The 22,349-nt window shown below is 48.3% G+C and overlaps 1 protein-coding gene across 1 annotated transcript in view; it reads right to left on the bottom strand.

Moving 5' to 3' along the window:
• ITGB5 (integrin subunit beta 5) overlaps positions 1-22,349 on the bottom strand; it is a 63,397-nt gene that overhangs the window by 31,710 nt on the left and 9,338 nt on the right. The window contains exons 3-8 of the mRNA XM_074828699.1: positions 19,048-19,252; positions 13,668-13,917; positions 9,661-9,829; positions 3,784-3,945; positions 2,230-2,325; positions 1,322-1,411 (exon numbers count right to left, since the gene is read on the bottom strand). Of these exons, the coding sequence (XP_074684800.1) occupies positions 1,322-1,411; positions 2,230-2,325; positions 3,784-3,945; positions 9,661-9,829; positions 13,668-13,917; positions 19,048-19,252 (972 nt within the window). The remainder of the gene's footprint in view (positions 1-1,321; positions 1,412-2,229; positions 2,326-3,783; positions 3,946-9,660; positions 9,830-13,667; positions 13,918-19,047; positions 19,253-22,349) is intronic.

The following is a 22,349-nucleotide window of genomic DNA, read 5'->3' as shown; positions in this document are numbered from 1 at the left end:
GAAAGCTCACAAGCAAAGAGAAGGAGGGAGCAGGGGTGGGGGCATCAGATTCCCAACAGTTTTCATCAGCTTATATCTATCTGCAAAGGCTTGAGGGGTGGTGAAATGGAGATGCATGTTACAGCTGGGAAACAGAGGCAAAGAGAGGTTTTAATGAGATGGCGCTGAGACAACATGCAAAATCAATGTGGAGTGAACATTCATTTCTTTCTCCCCAGCCAAGCATCTTAGCCACAAGACCCTCCTTCCTCAAGGGGACAAACTGGGATTTTGTTTTGCAGTATCTCCAGGGCCTTGTTAGCAGCATTAGCTGCTCATTGCCTTTCCTCAGATGGTGAAGCTTTGGGAAGCACTCTTCCCAAGGGCATAACCAAATACTGCTTTAACTGCAGGGAGCTGTGGGGGAAGGGAAGACGAACGTTACAAGTCATGCAAAGCACAGCACAATCCTACATGACCTCTGGATGTGTGAATTCCTCCAAAGAAGTCCTTCCTTACCCCCTTGCACTAATGAGCATAGTACCAAGAAGAAGAGCTTGCTGCCACCAAAAGCTGTGTTCACAGGTCCTGTCTATGAAGGACCCTACCTGAAGGCTGATCCATTATGGGGTCAGATCCCCATGTCCAGCTTCAAACCAGCAATATCCTGCCAGGAGCACAAAGAGCCAACCCATAAGAATTCAGGGAGAAGTCAACAGAAATGTCGACAACTAACTACCCAATGAACATGCAATTTAGCTGCTTCTAATTGATCTGCTCCCCTGATCTCCATGGAGATGGACAATATCAGGTCAGCAGTACAACTGCAGGTTTTTTGCTGTCCTCCAGGCCTGCCCTGCCAATGCCACATAGGCAGGGCTCCTTTGGGACCCAAGAGACACGGTGATGCTCATGGGGTGTTGAGGATCAACTTGTGCTGCACGGAGACCAACACAAGGATGCGACCTTAGCTGGAGCCTGGTCATGTCCTTGGGAAGTCTCTGAACATCAGATAGTGAAAAAATAATCTATTTTACCTACTGGTAGGGTGGTCTGAGAGAGAATTGGTTTAGATTGGGGCTGTATTTTTAGGGTAATTCTGCACAGGAGAGATGTAGGGTAAAATATCTGCTGTGTTGCAGGCTCCCTTGGGTATTCCCGTGCTCCTTCTCCACCTCACACACCTTGTTTCCCTCACCAGGATGGATGTCCCAGCTCCAGCAGTGCGTGGAGGACCAGGCAGGGAGGCAGCCAAGCTGGGTGGAGCATGCTGGGGAGAGGCGAGCTGGCCGAGCTCTTGGCACTTTGCACGACAACAGCTGCGGTATTAGAATGCACTTACGTTGTAGGCCTTGACGATCAGCTCGATGATATTCTTGGAGTCTTTGTGCAAAATCTCCACTGTTGTCCCAGGAATCAAGGCAGTAAAGTTCTTGAAAAAAAAATAAAAAATAAAAGAAAATGCTGAGATGCAGAGAGGAGAGCAGAGGGCAAGGAGGGACTGACCAGATCCCCAGGAGAGGGGGTGGAGAATGAGATCAGCCCTCCTGCTCTCTGTGGGCGAGCAGCAGCATCTCAACGGTAGCAACGTGGCTGCCTGTTGTTTTTGCTGAAGCTTTGAGAGCCAGAGCAGAAGTTTCTGAAAGCAACCTCGCCTGAAACATCTCCCCTGCATCTGCAGAGGAGCAAAACCCCATGGGGCAGCTCCAGACAGAGATCAGCCCTTGTGGCTCAGGTCACCTTTTCCTTTCAGAGGGGAGAGCGGGACAGCAAAGGAGTTCAAATTGTATGTGGCATGTCGGGGCCCTGGACTCCATGATGGAAAAACACAGCTGGGCAGAAACACTGCACGCGATTAGGTAATGGGATTAAGTCACTGCAGAATGGGTTGAACAGGTTCCTGCTCTCTCACATGCTGCACAGCTGGCAGCCATCCGAACATCGAGATTAAGCTGGAGTCTATTTTAAGTCTTCACATGCTCACTAACATATATATCTGTTTGCTCTAAGAAGCTTTAGTGCTTTTTGCTGAAAGGACTAGTGGGGAGGGATGGCAGGCTGAGCCTTGCCTGCCTGCATGCATCTGCCTGCCCCTGCCAGCCCCACAGACAGCATGTGGCCATGTGCATGCACGCTTGCGGCTGCACACATGCGCGCTTGTGGCTGCCTCTGCTTCACAGTGCCGGCTGGAAGATGCTTTCAAGAGGCATTTAAATCTCCCCCTGGCCCAGGTGGCTCAGCAGCGCTTACCTTGTACAGGACATAATGACTTTTCGTAACAGCAAAAATCAGGTGGATGTTGTTTTCAGCAAGTTTCTCCCCAAGAAGCGCCAGGGAAGGGTAATCCTAGTGGCATAAAAAGGGCAGAAAAACTGATGAGTAACGTAGGAACAGACTAATTTTATTGCTCTTCTCCCAATAGCAAAATTCATTCCAAAAATGTGGCATGTTTTGTTGGGGGATGAAGTCCCTCATGTATCAGCACAATTCCAACTGAAACAGCAGAAATTCTGTCATCCCTTAAATATTTCTGCTGCACCTTTCACTAGAATCTATGACCAACAACACCATTAGCTGCAGCAACACCTGAAACACTGGATTTCTTTCTTTCCTCTTTCTGCTTTGCCATCAGCAGATGCACATTTGTAATAGGCTGGCTGCTGTCTCCAGGGTTGCGAGGCAGGGAAATCTAGAACTGGAGTAAATGGAAATGTATGATTTTTCTTCCAAAGCAGAAACATCCATTGCCTGCTCTTTCTTCATACTGGAACCATAAAGAGATTACAATAAGCTCTTTAATTCTGCAGGCTTCCCAGACAGAGAGGATATCAGGAAGATACTGGTCTAGCTACCCACAAGCAACAAAATAATGAACAGGGCTCACTTTCAAGACACCGGCTTGAGTTTAAAATCCCAGACTTCTTCTGTAGTGCTGTTATCAGAAAAAAACGCCTTGTTTACTTGCAGACTGAAGAGCTAATTGGGAGCCTCCAAGATTTAAACATGGAAACACCAAGGCAGCATCCCCACACCAGCTCCGCAGCATAACCCCATGTCAGTACAGGGACTGTCCTCCAGCATGCATATGCTTGCTGGGGATTGCACAGGTGAGTGGAAAGAGGGTTTCTCCGAGGATCCTAGCTTCCATCCAGAAACACCTCCTGTTACAAGGTGACATCCATGCAGGAACAAAAATCGTAAGTAATGCTCGTGATCTGCTGAATAAAGCACCCTTCTGCAGAAGGATGTGATAATGAGGCAGCAGGCAAGTGCTCTTTCACCCCAGAAGTTTCCTCCACTGAGTTTAAATTTTAAAAAAAGGGCCAGTTTGTCTATTTATTACTAAGACATATGTTAGCATTGTGCTGAAAGGCTGTGAATAAGAGTGTCCTGTTGTGCTTGCTAGTGTAGCCACATCAAGGTAGACTCAGCCTCGCTAGGGAAAAGCTGACAGTCCACTGGACATTTTAGAAAAGGGATGACATATTTTATGTTTCCTCTACATTTTTCAGGCAAAATCTGATGCTCTTCAGGACACTAAATTACTTTTCCCTCCTTTGCAATGAGCCCTGAAGGAACTCACTAAGCTCCTAACTCATCTTTGAGCATCACAGAAGCATTCACTGTGGGGGGATGCCCAAGGGGAACCGCAAATTTTATTTGCAAACTGCAGGAGCAGGGGAAACCACACTGGTCAGGGAGTGCATTTGCCAAAGGCTACTGGAGTCGGGGGTGGCTGGTCTCCAGAGAGGTCCACCAACACCCTGAGGTCTCCAAGGGCTGGGCCCCCATGTCTCCCCTCACCAGCTGGCTGGACGCACTGTACTCATTGGCTTCATTCAGGTGGCACTGGCCATCATGGGGCTGCACCAGCCCTCCCAGCTTCCCATCCAGGGCTATGTGGGGCACGTCATCCGTTGTGAAGACCAGCAGGTGAGACGCCTCCTTACGCCAGCCGATCTTCTCCTGAGGGAAAACAAACCCCATGAGACAGCCAGTCTGCCCTCGCCAAGCCCACGCTTTGCCCCTCGCCCTGCACAGGGTCTCAGCCATGCGCCCATCCAGCAGCAGACCCATTAACACTAATTAGAAGAGCACCATGCTCCTGTTCACCCATCCCTGGCAAGAAAACAAGATGTCAGGGGCCCATCTAGCATTTCTCAATATCTCCTTCCAACACACTTACTTAAAAAGGCATGAGAAGGTATGTGGACTGTCCACCAGACCTTCTCTACCCAGATCCAAGAATAAGAATTTCAGCTGCTTTTGTAGCCAAAGGAGACCTGCCAAATTCCTCCACACACATTTAATCTGACCTTATTTCCTCAGCTCTGCGGAGTGGGCAAGGCAACAGCGAGAGCTGCAATATCCACCCTGCTCAGCAGTTTCATTACCACCCACTCGTAAAGGCTGTTTCTGAGCAGTGAGACACAGCGAGGTCCCTGCCCAAGGGGGCTGGCTTTGGTGCACCCATGTGCATGCACAGGCACTCTGTGCAAGGACCAGACATTATTCACCATGGAGAGAGATGCAGGGATAGATTTTTTTCCAAATAAAGGGATAACATTTAGTGGATAATGTTTCCCTCCCACAGAGCTTCTACAGGTTTCCGGCTTTGCATCGGTCTGAGAAGTAGATCTGTGCCTACAACAGCACACTTAGGTTGTTTGTAGCAATGGAAGTGGAGGGAAACAGAGAAGCCCAAAGGAAATTTTTGGAAACCATAGTGCTGCAGCACACTCCCCTGCGCTTGCTGGCTGCTTCCACTGCCAGCTCATGCCAAGCCAGGCGGGCTCAGGTCCTGCCTGCCAACCCTGGCAGAGAGATCCTGCCGCGGCAGAGACTGGAGCCAGAAAGCCCCATCTCCCAGATCTTCCCCTCGCCTTCTCTCCTCACACACATCCAGCATCCTGCCAGTCCACAGCTCAGAGCAGCACAGCACAAATTCTTTGGGAAGGGACGAGGGAAAAGCTGGTAAAAGCTTACTGATGGGAACATAGTGCAGATGAATATACCGAAGTCCTCCAAAGCTTACTGCTCAGTTTATTCAGCAAAATCTGATATCTGCCTTGTTTTATATTAACATGATAGCCTACAAACTGCTACAGCCTGGCTGCAAAGATGCTTCCTATGGAAAGCACTGGCATGGACAGAGCCAGAGGGTAGAGCCGGCAGAACCATGGCTGCCAGTGCAATTTTCGCCTGCAAGTGTGAGTCATTGCCCAAAGCCTGCTGATATTTCCGATAAATATAACTCTTGCTTCAAGGACACCATTCTGGAGTAGATTTCTTTTTCCTCCCTACTGCAGAAGGTATTTTTTCTTTAATGGCATTTTAAAGACCCACACAATGCAAATAACGCCATAGGAAGAAATCTTTGGCAGCATACAGCCTTTGCCATGTACCAGCACATTACAATCCAGCTCAGTACGCAATGAGGACTTTTTTGCTCTGGGAAGCAGGAGTCATTCCACTGAATTGACCCCACTGGACAAAAGGCAAAATCTTCATGCCAAAATGTAATTTCTTAAGAACTCAACCCAAAAGTGATTACAGCCCTAACAATGCAAGAGGCAGTTCTCGGTCTACTCAGCCACCAGGTAGAAGCTCATCCAGTTCACTTTTCTCTACACATCCAAAGCTGATTTCTTTTTTTTTTTTGTTATGATTGAGGCCAAGAAACTCTCAAAGAGATGAAAAGGATTAATCTGAGTTTCTTTTCCTTAGAAATGCTCTACACACAAAGAAAATGAACTGCATTCAAGCAGCAGTTACAAAGCCACTTCAGGGGTGATGATGCTGTTTACCTGCCTGCTAGCCCACCTTTAAATCAAGGGCTAAGCATCCCTTTGCAGGCAAACTCTCTGTGCCTCCAACACATGCTTTTTTCCCACATAAACAATAACAAAACTGCTTTGGATGCTTAGTTCAGCAACTCGCTTCCTAAAAGCAATGAGCACCCACAGTTTCCATGCCAATCTCTGGGCACTGAGAGCATTTGATGCCTTAGAGCATTGGACCAGGGTGTCTCAGATGGGGTGGCCAAGCCAGTGCTGATGCCACAATGAAAGAGCTGGAGACCTATGGAAAAAGCACCCGGAGAAGCCGGCACACCAAGGAGCCACCGCATCTCACGCTGCCTCCGCCAACGGCTTCCAGGCGCTGGAAAATACAGCTCTTCAGCACACAGTTTCCACCACGAAACCCAGAGCAGCACTCTGCTCTGTTTAAAACAAATAACCAAAGAGACTTTCATTTATTTTTACTGGACTGGGACTGTTGAACAAAAAAAACCTGCACTGACGTCTGCCCCCTCATCTGGTTTTTGATCCTCATGGGCTATAAAGGATTTTGAAAGCAGGGGTGGAACCAGACCCAAAGCAGAGTGAAGTGGGAAGACGTGTCTCCGCAGGGCTGGGCACACTCTGGATCCTGCCCCTCCTCCTACGACAAGCTGCAGTTGCCTCCCGTATCCCAAAAGACCAGCTTCTCACTCCTTACAGCCAACACCGACTGGCAAAATGGCCATAGCTGTCTCAGCACAGCACAGCCCTCCAAATCCTATTGAAAAGGCTGCAAAACACTGCATCAGTATTTCCAAGCCTGAAATAAATATATAAATTTATGCTTTGAGCACCGAATAAAAATGGTTCTATTGCCAAGACATCAACTGCCAGGAGATCCCCCTGGATTCATCAATTGTCTAAAACCCCACCAGTTTTACAGGTGCAGACCTTTTTGCAAGCAAGAAACAGATATAGGTGCAAGACAAGTATGCCTAGAGATTAAAAGCCGAAACCTCCTTTGTTTTGCATAGCTCTGAAAGGCACCTCAGTGTCTCCCAGATGTCTTGGCCATCTCCATGTACCAGTGTCTAGCAAGCACCAATCAAAACTATTTCAAAAGACATATTATTTTCTAATCCAGCATTATCTCCTTGCTGCATCTTAGTATATAAGATCTGAAACTTATACATAACACCAAGCCATATGATGCTTGCACTTAAAGAATGGCAGAAAACCAAAATACTGCAAATGGAAAATGTAATTACAGAAGGTTGATTAATATTCCTGGCTTACCATTTTAGCATCAGGATAAAGGCTTATTGTCTCTGGCTCTTTCATTGCCTCTAGAATAACATTTACCATATCTTCATCTTTCAGAAAGGAGCCAAACCCTGGGCCTGCTCATTAGTCTGTATTAGCTGTACAAACTTTCTCCTGCTCCTTGGGTTGAAAACCAGGCCAAAAAATGACTTGAGTGTTACAGAGATCTTAGACACCTCATGCAGAAGAAATGCTTGATATGAATTACAGTATAAAAATACCTAGTCAACAGAGTAGGTATTGTTTCTGACACCTCAGCACCTCAGCGCTTGAAGGGGAGGAGAAGACCATACTCAGACACTGTGGCTTGGAAACAGCAAGGCTCTGCCATGCCATGCCCAGCTCTCCCCAGGACGTCCCCCTTGATGTCACAGACTCTGCTGCTAAGCACAAAGTACTACATGCTGCATTGCCCTGAAGGCAGGGGGCTTTCTAAGGTCGTAACTGCCCCAAATCGTGGGATTTGAATATGGTAGAGGGTGAAATCTGGAAAAAGCTGGAACATGCCAGTGAGATGCAATGAGGTACCACAGCAGTGATAAGGAAACCCACTTCAGAAGTCACCAAGGTGTCTGTATGCTGCTCTCCCTGCACTGGGGGAAAATAGCTCCTGAGTTACTAGAAACTACTGTCTGTGCAGGGTTTAGTCCCCACAATACTTCATTAATCACAGCAGGATACAAAGCACCATTCATTGCAGCAAAGAGCATCCTCATCAGGAAGCAGAACCCCAGATGTCTGCAACCTTCACTCTCCTCGACAGTGCTGAACCCCACCACCACCCACGGCCATGGACCAATCTGGGCCATCACTCGGCCACCTCAAGGGAAATTAATCACTAAGCTCCCATTTTGGCTACAGAACTTAGGAAGTCCGTCAGTTGGCCTGAAATTTTGGCCCTTTTAACTCTGGTCAGACAAAGCCTTTGCTGCTCATGCCTGCAATCAGCAGGCAGCTGCTCCACCCACAGCAAGGGCTGCCAAGGCAGCGCGAGTTATGGTGCAGCCGGTTCTCCTGCCTTGCACACCGGTCCCATGCACTTTCCCACACCTGAGCTCCAGTAATTAATTAACTGCTGTGGCTGCAGAAATTCCTCTGTCATGACCTGCCACATCACGCCAAGAGCCATGTAAGCCATGTAAGCACACACACACACCTCTGCTCACTCTTCCTAGATGTTGCTCAGTCCTGAACTTAGATGGTGCCAGCATCTAAATTCACTTTCTGAATACAGAAGGGACCAGGCTGTATACTCAGGAATGACAGTTAAAGATTTTGGTCTTTACCAACAGTTTGAGACTGGCACAAATGTGCAGGAAATATCTTGCAGGTCTTGCCTTCCACCAACACCTTCAAAATGAGCCCCTGTGATACACACTGCAGTATTGCTGCACTGTAGGGAAACATTGTCCAATTTTTGCAATAAAGTGGTGGAAGAGACTGCAAAAAAACACACGGTGGGTGGCACAATTGAGTCACCATCCTGAGATATCTCTGCTCTAACCATGAGAGCCACCTCTCCAAAACTGAGAAGCACTTTATGCCCAGATGAGTATTGGGAGCAGCACTGTAGTTGTGTCAACAATATCTTGTGCCAGGCTGGGAGAGGGAAGATGACTGTTGGGTGGCATCAGATCCGACGAGGCAGGTTCAGTCCTGCTGAAAGCATGAAGCATAAATGAAGCCAACCCGGATCTCATTTCCCACAAGCCTGCATCCCAGCACTCCTGCAGACGATGCCTATCTCCTGGCTCGCAGAATCCAGACCCAGAAGAAAACACACCCAACCAAAGGAATATGGAAGGCTGGAGCAAACAAAATCCAAACTGTATGTCAAAAGGGGAAAAGACAACTGGAGTCTTCCCTGGTGAAGCTCAGCCACATGGTGGAGGGGAGCAGACACTTCCATCCCTGATACATAAAGGGATATGGAGCAGCCTACCTAATGGTTCCAGAAAAATCTTCAAGTGAACATCTCCAAAAACCCTAAGGACATGGCTAACATGGCACCAAGCTAATGAACTCTGTCTTTAATTACTGCTAACAGCTCCAGTTTTGCTGACAAAGAGGGAGAGCAGGCTATCAGCACCCAGAGGTGGGATCATCCAGCTCCACACAGAAAGCGGGCAGGTACAAGCAGTAGGAACCAGTGCCAATCCTCAACATGGGTCAATCGCTGCAAGATGTGTTTGACACACTCTTAAGAAATGCATTGAGCCAACACACAGTGCTGTTGCACACAAGTGTACATGAATCTTAAAGGATTTTGTCCCAGGTGCTCAGGGATCAGCACCTACAAGTCTAACCGTGATGAAATCTCAGCCCTAAATTTGCATTTGCAAAAGCTCCGTTTTTACCCCTTTAAACTAGAAAAACATTCTTTGGATGTTTGTGTATAAAAGCATATGAAAACAATAGCCTTTTCAAGGCATTTTTCATGGTTTCTGCAAGAAAAATTTAGTAGTTACTTCCAAGAAATGGCATACTGAAGCTTTACCCTGGTCCAAGAACAGAGCAGAAGAAACCTCCTCCTCTTTCGCTTTGCTTTAAAACCGCAGAAATCAGAACAACTCACCTTGCACACAGCAGCCTGCAAAATCGCATCAAAACCACCCTCTGGAGCATCACGGTTGCGGGAAACTTTCTGTTTCTGAACTTCTTCATTGAAACGATCGACTTTATCCGTTAGGGACAAGAGGTGGCGGAAGCCAAAGGATGGGACACAGCTGGGGAACAGCTTGTAACTGCAGGAGGAATAGAGGAGTGATCACCTGGGAGGAACCACACCAGCAGCCAAGAGCTGCAGAAGCCACCAGCTCTACCATGTTGGTCTCCAAACTTCTGTTCAGAAAGGTAAAATACTTTCACGAGGTTTCATGTTTTGGACACTTCAATTTCTGGCTATTTATCTAAAAAACCCTACAGCGGAGTCCCTTTTTTTTGTTTGTTTTTCCCCAGGGGCTTTGAACAGCTGAAGTTTCCAAAGATCTCACCAGGACTGAACATCTCTCTCCATGTAAGGTGTGAGTGGAGACACCACACACCAGCCTGCCCTGAGTCATGCAGCTCATAAAGTGGTTTTCACACTGGGAATCTGCAGTGCAGGATGTGACCCATAGTGATGTGGAGGTTCTGTTTTGTCAGAGCCAGCCTCCTCAGCAGCCTGGGAGGGTGGTGTGAGCCGTGCCCCATGCCTGCAGAACCAGTGGGCTGGTGTCAAAGGGCACCATGCAGGAGCATCACTGCTGATAGCTACTTTTCCCCTATTTTTCAATATGCATTTTCACTCTGTCATCCAGTTTTCTTAGCAATACATGCCGCCCCTCACCCCACTACACGTCACTGGGCACGTGGCAATTGCCTAACATAAGATGTGTTAATAACTAACACCAAGTCACGCATCCTCCCACTCTTCCTGCAAGCTGGTGAGCAAACACCATCTCTGCTTTCCAGAGCACCACTGGAGCAGAAAGGTACAAGTGGCACCTAAGGCAGAGAAATGCTTCGGCAGGCTACCAGGAAAACTTTTTCCATACAAAACTATCAGGAAGCAGCTTTGGTGCTCACCACGTGGCCAGGAGAGCTCAGCAGAGCAGCTCCTGTGGCATGGGAAATCAGTGAGTGTGTGCAGGGGAGAGGAATGAGAAGGGTTAAGAAGAAAATGTGTTTAAAAAGTTGGGCTAGCTCTAGTTCACTCTTATCTTCAAAGATAAAACCTGGAGAACAATTAAAGGCCTCTGCTGACACATGACCCACTAGGGGTAAGTTGTAAGAGGCTTTTTACACAAAGGAGTATTTAAGATTTACAGCTGGTGGGAACTCAAATCCCTCACAAGGGACCCCAGAGCAGGGATTTCCACTGCACAGCCATGAACACACCTAACCACGAGGCAGGTCCCACTGCCCCAGGAGTGGCTGACAATTAGAGCCATCCCTTGTGATCAGCTCTGTGTTCAGACTTGCATCCTGCTCACACCCAGGGCTGAGGCAAGGAGTTTGCGATGTCTGAAACCTCTGCACTGCAGGGTCTCAGCAAGCAGCCCGTAACCTATACGATACACCTGGGTGCTCTGTTTGCCAGAGCCCTGGTGCAGAAAGAAAACACTGACATGCTATAGGGTCCCACCTCCCATAAAGATGTATAATTTAATCCTTTTTTGTTTGTTTTACACTCCAGGTTTGCTGGCAGAAGCTGCAGGCAGCAGCAGGACAGACAGTGGATATCTGAGTGACTACACAAGGGCACACAGCAGTGCGGGTGGGTTATCTCAGGCTGTAACCTCCAAAAGTCATATCACAGATAGATGGACAATTAGGTGTTCAGTCAATCCCTCTGCCTTCCTTATCTTTTTAAATTTATTGTTTATTTCCTTCATATTATCTCTCTTGAATGACAGCATAGCTGCAAGAAGCCACGTCCTGGCTCCCCGGGGAGGTCCCATCCAGTATGCTGAGCCACAAGCAGGAGCGAGCAGCAAGCTGGGGTGAGATGGAGGAGGCACAAGGGATCCCAGCCAGACCCCGCATAAAAACAGGGCTGCACACCACCCAGACCCGCAGGACAGCCATCACATGAGGAGGAGAAGGAGGAGAGAGCCTGGACCAGGGGCAAAAAACACCCACCTCAGCTCATGTTTACTTGCAGCTTTTCTTAGATGTGAGCAGGCTACTGGACAAACTGTGTTCTGACACTAGAAATATCTGCAGACAAACCCACACCTGACAAGCCACCTCACTGCCACATCAGCGAGCCACCTGGCAGCAGCGACAGCCCACTTGCAGAGCAGGCAGGGGAAGGCAACTCCACGGGAGCCAGCACCCCTGGTTTGGATGAAGAGGAAACAGATGGCAACTGGAAGGGGGCACCCACCAGATGAGCTGCCTTGAGCAATCCTTCCTAAATGGTTTCCCAAGACCAGGCTGGCTTAATGTAACCCATGAACACAAAAGCAACCAAAGCGGGTAAAACCAAAAGGACATGCAGATAGCCTGATGATGGTGGGAAAAGCTGAGGCAACAGCTCTGGATGCCCTTGATGAAAGGGCATTGGCAGTTTCAGGAATGCCTTGCTGCAGAGTTGTCCAGCTCCATCTTCTCCTCCTCTTCCACCCCTCTCCTCCTGTACATTTCACTTGGCAAAAGCCATGTCACTTCAATTAAATCATACACCGGCTAAAGTTTCCAAGATTTCTCCAGCTGGAGCAAAATCCTGTCCCCAGTCCACAAGCAACATGAGCGGGTGATGGAGACTGAGGATGACACAGATGACTGAGAGCACCCCTCTGAAGCCATGCCAAATTTCTGAGGGGAAAGAGCTACGAAGAGCATAGTGTACAGTGCCATGGTGGCAGAGCCACCTCCCCAGCTCAGTCAGCATGGTCACTTTTGGCTAAGCTTCATGTCCAAAGCATGAGTTTTCAGTGTTAAAATCCATTTGATTTTCATCTCTGGACAGAACTGGTGAAAAGAGAATACAGATAATTTTGTCTGGATGACAGTCAATGTGCAGTGAGATGCCAAATGCTTGGTCAATGCCAAAAGTTGGCGTAGAAACCCACAGCTGATGAAAGCACTCTTTAATCTACCTCTCATATGGAAAACTTAAAGGATGCATGCTTGCAGAGCTTGGCATCCATTTGTGTGGTGATCTTGCAATATAAGTATCCACAAATGGCTCAAATAAAAGTGCTAACCTACTGTCCTTAATGACTAGAAAGCACCCCAGTGATGGATAAGGTGAAGATGGGGACCACAAGGGTAAGTGTCAACAGTCACATTCTCCCAGGAGGGCACTGGCCACTGTATCCATCCTTTCGTGTCAACATCCAAACCCATCTGAGCCTGAACATCCCTCACTACACCCAGTTTCACTCTGGCATAATCTCCAGTTCAATGGTCTTGATCTCAACTCCAACAGTTAAAATCAAATTAAAAGAGTCTAGCAAAGACACTAACAAGCCAAAACCAAAAGAAGGCTCTGATATGACTGCAAAGCAAACCACATCATCTGTGTCTTTTGCAACTGCCAGTCTGCTTTCCTTCCACAGAAATAAAGATGAAAAAAACCTGCCTGACATCTTCAAAACACATTACAAGAACTCCAGGCCGTCACAAATCTAATTTCCCCCAAACACTTCTGTTGGGAAGGACTTACGCTGCCTTGGTCTCCTTATCTGTAAAATGGAGACAAAGAGCTTAATTGATTTACTCAAAGCCAAACTATGACTCAAAGCTAGGATCAGAAATCAGGAATTTCTGGCTCCTTCTCCTTTTTCTTAAAGCCTGTTAAAAAGCCTGCTATGCCTGCATCCTCTTCAGGTACTTAAAAATAGCTTCAGGCTCCTGATAGAACAGTTTCCCACCTATAGATGCACAGATCATCCAACATCCACTGCAAAATTGGAAGTTGTCCTATTTTGAATCATTCTGGAGCATCACAGTGACAGCCATGGCTAATGAGCATTCCTAAAAGCCAGAGCTTAAGTGTGGTTCATTATTTAAAGCAAGAATAGGAAGAGAAGATTGCAGCCAGGCTCTGTGCAAACACAGGGCTTGTCCCTTTGGGATACACCTACCACTTACCCAATGCAGGGATTGTTTTGGTATCTTGGTGCTGTGTAGGAGAAAGGAGAAATATTTTTGTCCACAAAAGAGCCAAACCCCAGCCGGAAATTGCTAGTGAGCTTTCGCATCTCTTCAGCCAGCTTGGTCCCCAGATTGCGAATATTATCTAGGTCATCATTCATGGACAGGGAGAGATCCATTAGGTAGTAGAGGTCCACAGGATAGTCCTCCACTTGCCGAACCTGAACTCGGAAGGAGGTCTGGTCACCTGCACACACACAAGAGTTGAAAGCAGTGAAAAGGAAACTCCTAGCACACACAAAATCCAGACCATGTTGGGTTTTTTTCCCCCCTGCAGAGCAGATCACTTGCAAAAGAGGGTGATGGGAATAAGCTTTTCCAAACCTATCCCTTAGGAGACTAACAGGAAAGCAGGTAATGACTTTGGGTCCCCTTAAGCTATGTAGTGTACTGGTTAGCAAGAAAAAGCCACATCTATGGAGTGCATGTCTCTATTCTACTTTGGAGATATGGGAAAGGTTCTTTCTACCTCAGCTGAGAGAATGTCTAAGGGGGGACACAAGAAAAATCCTGCTGCCCCAACTGTGTACAGGCCAGGGCATTTTCCCAGAAAAATGGAAAGAAAACCAAGCAGAGTGAACCTCAAATGTTTCATGGACTACTGAAAGAGGGACCCTGCACATGCTTACTTGGGTACATCCTTAAAGCAAACCAGGAACAGTCCAAGAAGTCCTGCACAAAAGAGAGAAGGAGGTGGAACAGGAAAAGAAGGAGGGTCAGGAGAAAACAGCCAGCGTGAGATGAATGCAAGATGTCCTCTGAGCTGTGCAGGGAAGCCAAGTTGAAGCAGACACAGAAGAAACACCTTTGAAAAGGACCTCTCCCCCAAAAAAGTGCTGTGTCACCATGATTCTGGAGAAAGCAGGGCAAAAGGGAAGTGAACTGGAAACAGAAGTTTGTTAGGGTCACCCAGGGAAGCACCGAGGCAGAGATGAAGGTTCCTGAAGTGATGAACATGAGGGAAGGAGCTGACAGGGCTGAGTCACAAGCTGTGCAAATGTGAAGAGCAGAGGAAAGCCCTTCCCTTGATCTTCCCCTTCGCCAAACCACTTTCAACAGAGATGCCCTCCAGAAGGGGTTCCTGGGAAGGGAGGCCACTGCTGGCACTGCCCACACCTCAGAAAAGGTGGAGTGGCTTCAAAGTGAAGTCAACTTCACACCAGATTAATCTTGGTGGAGCCAGAGAGGAGGTGGCGAATGTTTGCCTTATGCCTGGCTGAGAAAGGGGTCTAAATGGAAACCCCAGACTCCAGCACCCTCAAGCCCCAGGTTGGTTTGGCGATCCCATGTTCCCAGCTGCCTCCTCAGCCCCTTTTCCAGCTCAGTGGGGTCTCAGACCCAGGGACTCAGATCCTCTCAAGACCAAGCTCCCCCTCCTGCCCACCTGTCCCAGCTCTTCATGGCTGAAGCTGAACTCTGGGCACTGACAGGTTCTGCAAAACACTCATGGCTTCCCTTCTTCTTCCCCAGAAATTTAATGCACATTTTTTTAGTATTGTGAAAACATTTCCGTAACCATTTTATTGTTCTCCTTGTTGTGCACAGCAGCACAGCTGCTCCCACTTACTTCCAGCCCAACAACACGCAGCAGCAGCATCCCAAAACTGCTGTGCTGGCAAGACACAGCATGAGGGGCTTTGCAGCCCAGCAGGCAGGAGCCCTGTGTGGCACCTGGGGTTGCGCTGTGCCGAGCAGCACCCAGGGCCAAACACCCTCCCTGGCTCCAGGATATGCTTTGAGGTGATTCCTGCAGCCATCCTTGTGTGTGGGGAGCAAGCGAACACCCTCTCCCAGCCCTCTGCAGCAGCTGCTATGGCCCAGCAGCATCCACCCCCTCGGCAAAGGAGCTGGGGTGCCTGCACCCCAGGGCATGTCCATCAGGGTCAGAGCCCGCTTCTTTTGCAAACAAAGCTGTGAAGGGTTTAGATCCGGCTTTGCTCTTTGCTCCACCTGTTCTCTGTGCATCTCAGTCAGCTTGGTGCTGGGGTACCAGAGAAGTCACCTACAGCTCCTAAACCAAGACCTTCCCTCTATTTAATGATTTCCCTCCACGTTTAGATCAAGGGTTGTTTCCAAGCCAGGTCTTCTTCTCTTGCAGGTAGTTGCTCCCCCCTGCAGTCTGCTACAACCCCACCTGGCAAAGGCAGGGCTGCGAGGGGCACCATGCGCAAACACGCACACGTAGGTATTGCTCAGATATCAGCTGTAGGAAGCAAGAAACTTGCCATAAATATTCCTCCTTATTCTCCCTGGCTTTCTTTCCCAGCAGGAGCAGGACTTTCTCAGCACTGTGCTGCAATGTAGTATGCAGCAGGGTGCAACTCAGCACTGTCCCTACAGTAAACAAAGCTATCGAGGTGCCTCAATGAAATCAGGTGAGCCTGACACTGCACCCAGCATGCATTTGTGGGGGGGAACAAAGGAGAACATCATTTATATAGTGCAAAACCTGTTAGCGCTGATTGCGGGGTAACAAACCATAACTGCAAGCTTGACTTTAATTCAGAGCTGCAAGAATGTATTTAACTCCAGGAAAATTCATTCCCATGCCTATTTTTTTCATTCCAACATATTTTTCCCAGTGGAATACCCAACCCTTTCAGAAAAAGAGGATGTGTCCTTCTGCATTTCCCAACATTTCCGTTTCCAAAACACTGTTCTTTCAGAGCTCGTCCTAAGATGGGATTTCCTGTGCCACAAAGGGTATTTGGGATGCTCTGATCAAACCTTCTTCTCTTAATAGTTACGAATTTATTAGTCTCCAAGAAGCACCAAAAATAACAGGATCCTGGGCCTGGTTCTTTCATTCCTAACTGCACAAATCCATTATCACAGAGAAAATATCACTAATATATGTAGATGTAAGTGCAAAAGAATTTATTACTCTCTGTGCACAGTATTACTCTCACACTTCTAGGGATAATCCAGCCCTCTCCTTCCCCACGTATCGTCACCACCATCCTCTCCTTAGGGCTTTTACTGAAAAGTTTTAAATTCAATGCTGAATTCAGAAATATTCCTTGGATGCTGTCACACAGAGGCAGCACAAAAACTGGAAAAACTGCTTTTGGCCAATTGTAGAACACAAACTCAACAATCACGCTTAACCAGGAAAAGCTCTTTTTTCTGCTTGGTGAGGCTTACAGCTTGATGGGCAACACAACTTGCATCTATTCATTTTTAAAATTCCTTTTACACTATTCATATTTTTCATTTAACCAGGACACACCACTTTACAGCTGGACCCAAGATTAAAAAGCAATGTTATAAAAACTAAATGCTCGATCTGAAAGCTACCCTGTAAGAACATTAATTTAAGGGCTTTGGAAATTAGCTGTGGGCAAAGAGATTTGGGGATGTGACTTCTGCCACAGGACAATTAGATCAAACTGCCTGGGTGGGAACAGCAAACAATTGACAATTCACTCCCTTCTGCTTCTGCTTAGCGGTCTAAGAATAAAAGATCACCATTGCCACAGACCGCTGTGTGAGTTCATCTTTGAAATAGTACACCCTTCATGCCCAAAATTAAATCAACATTGTCTCCTTTTTGTCTTGGGTTCACAGGGTGAAACCCATTCTCAAACTCAAGGATTAATGGATAATTTAAACTGGGGATGCTAAAACAAGGGTTTAGGAAGTCATCAGTCCTAAGATAGAGTGCTGCCCAACATCAAAAAGAGAGCAAAAATGGGAGATACTATTACAGTCATCAAGGTATGTCCCTCCTCCTGCAGGGGGCTCCGATACTCTGCAAGAGGGGCACAAGGAGGGGAGCTCGTTGGCTCAGCGTGGGGATCGCTGTGGGGGCCCTCAAGGTGATTCCTGCTGCTCAGCCCAGATCTGCAGGGCTTTTCTGCCGTCCAAGGAGCACTGAAGATGGCCACAAGTGTGGTACCCTGCGAGGGCTGGCAGGAACAGCACACCAGCCCTTGCAGCCCAAAGCATCCGACAGCGTGGCCCCCAGGAAGCCGCAGGGAGATGGGCCCCCACACCCTGTCACAGACCAGAGCGGTGGGCATCTGTGCCTCCAGCTGGGCAAAACTGCTGGGGATTGGGAAAGGGGAATTTGCTGAGCGCAGAGGGCACTGCACATGAAGGAGGTCTGCAGGAAGCAAGATGTGGAAGCTGAGCCAGTCCCTTCTGCCAGGAATTCCCTCAAGAAAGAGGAGTAATAACAGCTCCCTTTCTTTATGGGAGGAATCCTGTGTTATCAGCGACATTCAGTTGCAGAAGCCATGCATCTAGCCATACATCCAGTGGTGACGTCCCTCAGGTATCTGCTTTTAAGGCTTTGAAGCAAAATTTCTTTACATTTGAGGGTCTGACTGATGACAGCAGTCATCCTGCTGAGGAAGAGTTAATCAAGAGACATGACAACTATCCAACCCATAAAATTGAAACAAAAAACCCTGCAGAAACTGGGAGGCTCTGGGAGCCCACTGGTAGCATGAGCACCAGCTCAAACGCCTGTTTTTCTTGGGCAAAACATCGTATTTCATTTTTCTGTATGCTCATGAGAGCTGTCACAAAACTGTAAGCCTTAGAAACCCACACCAATTGCTTATAATGAATTGAGCTTTTATATTTGCTTCTTAACTTTGTAATAAAGAGCTTTTTTTTTCCCCCCTTCAGAAATATTGGCTGCCAAATTTTTGTAAGAATTCTGAACCCACATTAAAGCCTCCCCCCATCATGCAAAAACTTTTGATAACAAGCGTGCTCACATGGCTGTCCAGCCATTCCCTTCTAATTTTAATTAAAAGGAAGAGATTGAAGAAAAGTGATGGCTCAGGGGAATGAAACAGGGATCTGGCTACAGTCCAAGGCCTGAGTCACAAGTTCAAACCTCCCATCTTCTGCCTTGATCCCATGGCTCTTTTGCATACTGACAGAAAACAGATAGGCATTTTTGTTTCCAATTTATAGAAGGAGCTGTCTCAGTTTCGAGTCAAGCACTGTCAGCTTGGTGCAGGATCTGAAGTTATTTTAACTCCTTCCATCCAGTGATTACATTTTTAAGCTGAGCAGGTCCCTTTTAAACACATGCAAGGATTAAGATTAGTATTGATAACAGTTGTGGGTGGGCTTTGATTGACTTCGCATAACAGCAGTGTCCTCTCATGGAGAACATACGCCTCAGCCCCAAACCTGTTTGTGATGCACCAAAGTTCATAGGCTGTGGAAGGGGCCAGCAGCCACCTGCTTTAGTGGGCTATGAGGTCAGGAGCTATAACACACTCTTGGCATGTCCTGGCCACCCTTTCTCACCCACACACACACCCCAGCAAATGGCTCGCAGCCACTGGGGACTCACCAGGACGAAGATTCAAGGCGACCTTCTGAGGCATGATCTGCGTGACATCCAGGTGGGTCTGGCCGGAGCCCTTGCTGCTGAGAGGGACGTTCTTCACCACGCTGATGCTGCTGCTGGGGTTTTCGATGGCTCCGGCACAACCGTTTGCAATCAGATTCTGCAGGAAGTCACACCGCGATGTGATGGACTTTGTGCTGCTGAACTCCTGGGGAGTGAAGAATAGACAAAAGGGAAGGGGAGGGAGAAACATCAATCGCATAGCACAGGCTTTGTTTTGACATGCTGGTATCCGTAGCAAATAGGAGATGACAAGAAGCTGGTGTCATTTGTGGTGGCTCACTCAAAAGCACTGAGCCTTGAGCCTTTCAAAGGGAGCTACCAAAAAAGAAATTCTGCAAGGATTTGAAAATTGAATTTGCTCACAGACCATTGCAGCAGAAAGCTAAGCCTGCTTTTTCACCCCAGCCACAGCAGCAGCACTTGCTCCCAGCCCGACTTAGGCCACATGAAGAAAGCAAGGCAAAATGTTTGGTTTGCTGCCTTACAGCCAACCGCTTCAAGGAGAAAAGGTGAGAAGCTGTTACTTTTTGCATGTGCATCACCTCAAAGGAGCTTTGCAAAAGAGAGAAGAGAGGACAAGGAGGTGGCACCGAGGGGAGCAGGACAAACCCACCAACCCAGAGAGCCAAGTCAACATGTGAAGCTGGAGACTGAGGATGGGTGGCTGCAGGGATCTGCAACCTCTTCCCCGGGCGAGACACTGCACGTCCCCACACAAGCACCACCTGTCCCCTCCTCACACCTCTGCGCTGCAGGTGTTGGCATGACACCATCACATGGAAAAAAAAAAAGGGACAGCAAGCGGTCCATGAGGCAGAGCACAGCCGGAGTGGTTTGGTGTGGGCAGGCTGCCCTGGGCAGCTTTGCCAGAAAATAAGGGAGGTGGGATAGCCTGCATGGGAAGTTGTCAAAAGGCAGCCTGTGGCCACTGCAGGCAATGAGGTGCAGGCAGCAAGGTGCAGGCAGCAGCTTGCTCCTGGAGGACAGGCTGTCACGGCAGGGAGTCTCCCAGCGCCTGTCCCCAGAGCTCCAGCCCTCGCTGTGAGCCCCGTGCGTGGTGCACAATGCAGCCTTGTCCTGGGCGGCACTCGGGAACAGCCGGCTGCACAATGCAGCCTTTTGCAAAGAACCCATTTGTTAGAATGCCTTTTCTTTTAATATTTTTTTTTTCCAAAAGCACCAAAGGGAGCAAGTCGCATGCCCAAAACTTACTGGATTTTCAACAGTCAATTCCTACTTATTTCTGCACTATAACAACAGAGACAACTGTCTTCTGCTCCAGGCTGATGAACTGAAATGACATGAAATAATGCGAAGAAGATGCTCGCAGCCACACCAGCCCCTCCTTCAGCTGTGCAGCCAAAAAACAGTGCAGGGCTGAATAAATCTCACTTTTTGATGAAGCTCTGGCATGGCAGAGGACAGGGGAGACATCAAGAAGGGAGAGGCCATCAGACAGATCTCGCTTTTGCACCCCACAGGGTGCTTGGGGGTCCCCCGAGTCCAGCCTCAGATGCAGGGCCCCAGGACACAGACAGAGGCTCTCTGCTGCATTTTCTCACTATGAGGTCCCAACGCTATTTGAAAAATGTGAGATTTGCATTCCAGCATCCAGTGGCGGAGTCCAGCCAAGGAGACAGCACGTCAGATGGATATGAACACAAATTTCTTGGAACACGTCATGTAAACAGATGAACTTCCAGAAAGGAGGACTGGGACTACTTAAATCATCTCCAGCATGATAAAATTAAAATCAGAATCCCTCACAAAACCTCACAGAACAACACCCAGCCTTTCAGAGCAGCACGTTTAGGGCAACCTTGGAGAAAAGTTTATCTCTGATGTGGTTTGACCTAAAGTCAGTGAAAAGCCAGCAGGGTCCAGGCACTTTCCCGGGCTGGTCCACCCCGTATTGGGGAACCCATGAGGAGATGCTCTCCCAGTACCTGAACCTCAGCTCCAGGTGAGCACCTCTGCGAGCTCATTTCTGCTGCCACCTATTAGAAAGGACACTCTGGCTGTGCAAAAATCAACACAAACAGCACCAGGAGGGCAGCCGGGAACCTTTAGTTATTCCCCAGAAATTAACACTAGGGAGAAGTATCCAAATAGGACAATATTTAGGGCTGCTCATGCAACTGCAGCCTTTATCAGGCGTTTCCAATTCTCCCCGGGGTCTGCTCCAAAGCCTCTAGATGTGAACGGAAAGACTCAACTTCAAAGGGCTTTGAATTAGAGCTTAATTTTCTGGCTGGGGCTGGGGTAGCAGAAAAAGAGCCAGGAGGGGCGGGCAGCCTGGGGAGAGGAGGATGGCGGCTTCCTTCCCCAGCTGCTACTCTTTAGCAGTCAAGCTCGTAACACCACGAGAGACAGCTCTGGGTATGGTACTGTTTATACCGCTGTTCATTATCCCAGCAAGGGGTGTACACGAGAGCAGCATCCGCACGCCAAGGACGAGGCAGCACCAGCACATGGGAGAGGAGCACACCCGTGTGGGACCCTCAGTGAGCTTTTTTGGGGCAGGGCACCCGAGCATGTGTAAGTCTGTCCATTTGCACCGTGGAGAGAAGTGGTTACTGCTGCAATGTGTTTTTCTGCAGCCTCCATGACAAAAGTTCTCCAGAAAAAGCCCATGAGGTCAGGGGAAGGCCCCTACACAACCTCTCCTGATGGGAGGTGCACAAAGCTCTTAGGTCAGCAGCACCTCCGCACTCCTCCAGTCCCCAGGTCCCTCTCACTTGACCCAGCTATTTTGTCTTAAACTTTCCTCTAAAATAGGCCCAGAGGACTTGCCACAGAGCAGCAATTGCTAAGCTGCAGCTCCAATCAAATCCAGGCCTTTTCTTGTTTGGTGGAATGCCTTAACATCTGTGGTGCACCCTCAGGGGTGCAAATGCCCCAGGGGAGGGGTGTGCAGCCCAGCACCCAGTGGTGCAGGTCCGACCCCTACTTCTGCTTGGGTTTCTAACACAGGCAGGGTAACACCGGGCAGGGGAATGATGGTGGCCTTGGGAAAGCCCCAGCAATCACCTCAGCACCCTGCAAACATCCCTCACGTGCACCTGTAGATCAAAACCCAAAGCCAAAAGGGTGGATACCAGGTACCATCCAACCCAAGCGCAAAGTTTTCTGCAACAGAGAAAATTGAGACTCCCAGAGGTTAAATGAAAGAAAAAAAGGATGAGCAGATTTGAGGAGTAAAGGGTACTGCGCAGGTCCAAATAATTCATGAGCAACCATGC

The sequence above is a fragment of the Strix aluco genome, chromosome 6 (genome assembly GCF_031877795.1).
Source record: "Strix aluco isolate bStrAlu1 chromosome 6, bStrAlu1.hap1, whole genome shotgun sequence".
NCBI classification, from domain to species: Eukaryota; Metazoa; Chordata; class Aves; order Strigiformes; family Strigidae; genus Strix; species Strix aluco.
The sequence above is the reverse complement of the archived record's forward strand: the minus strand, read 5'-3'. Positions and strand labels throughout refer to the sequence as shown.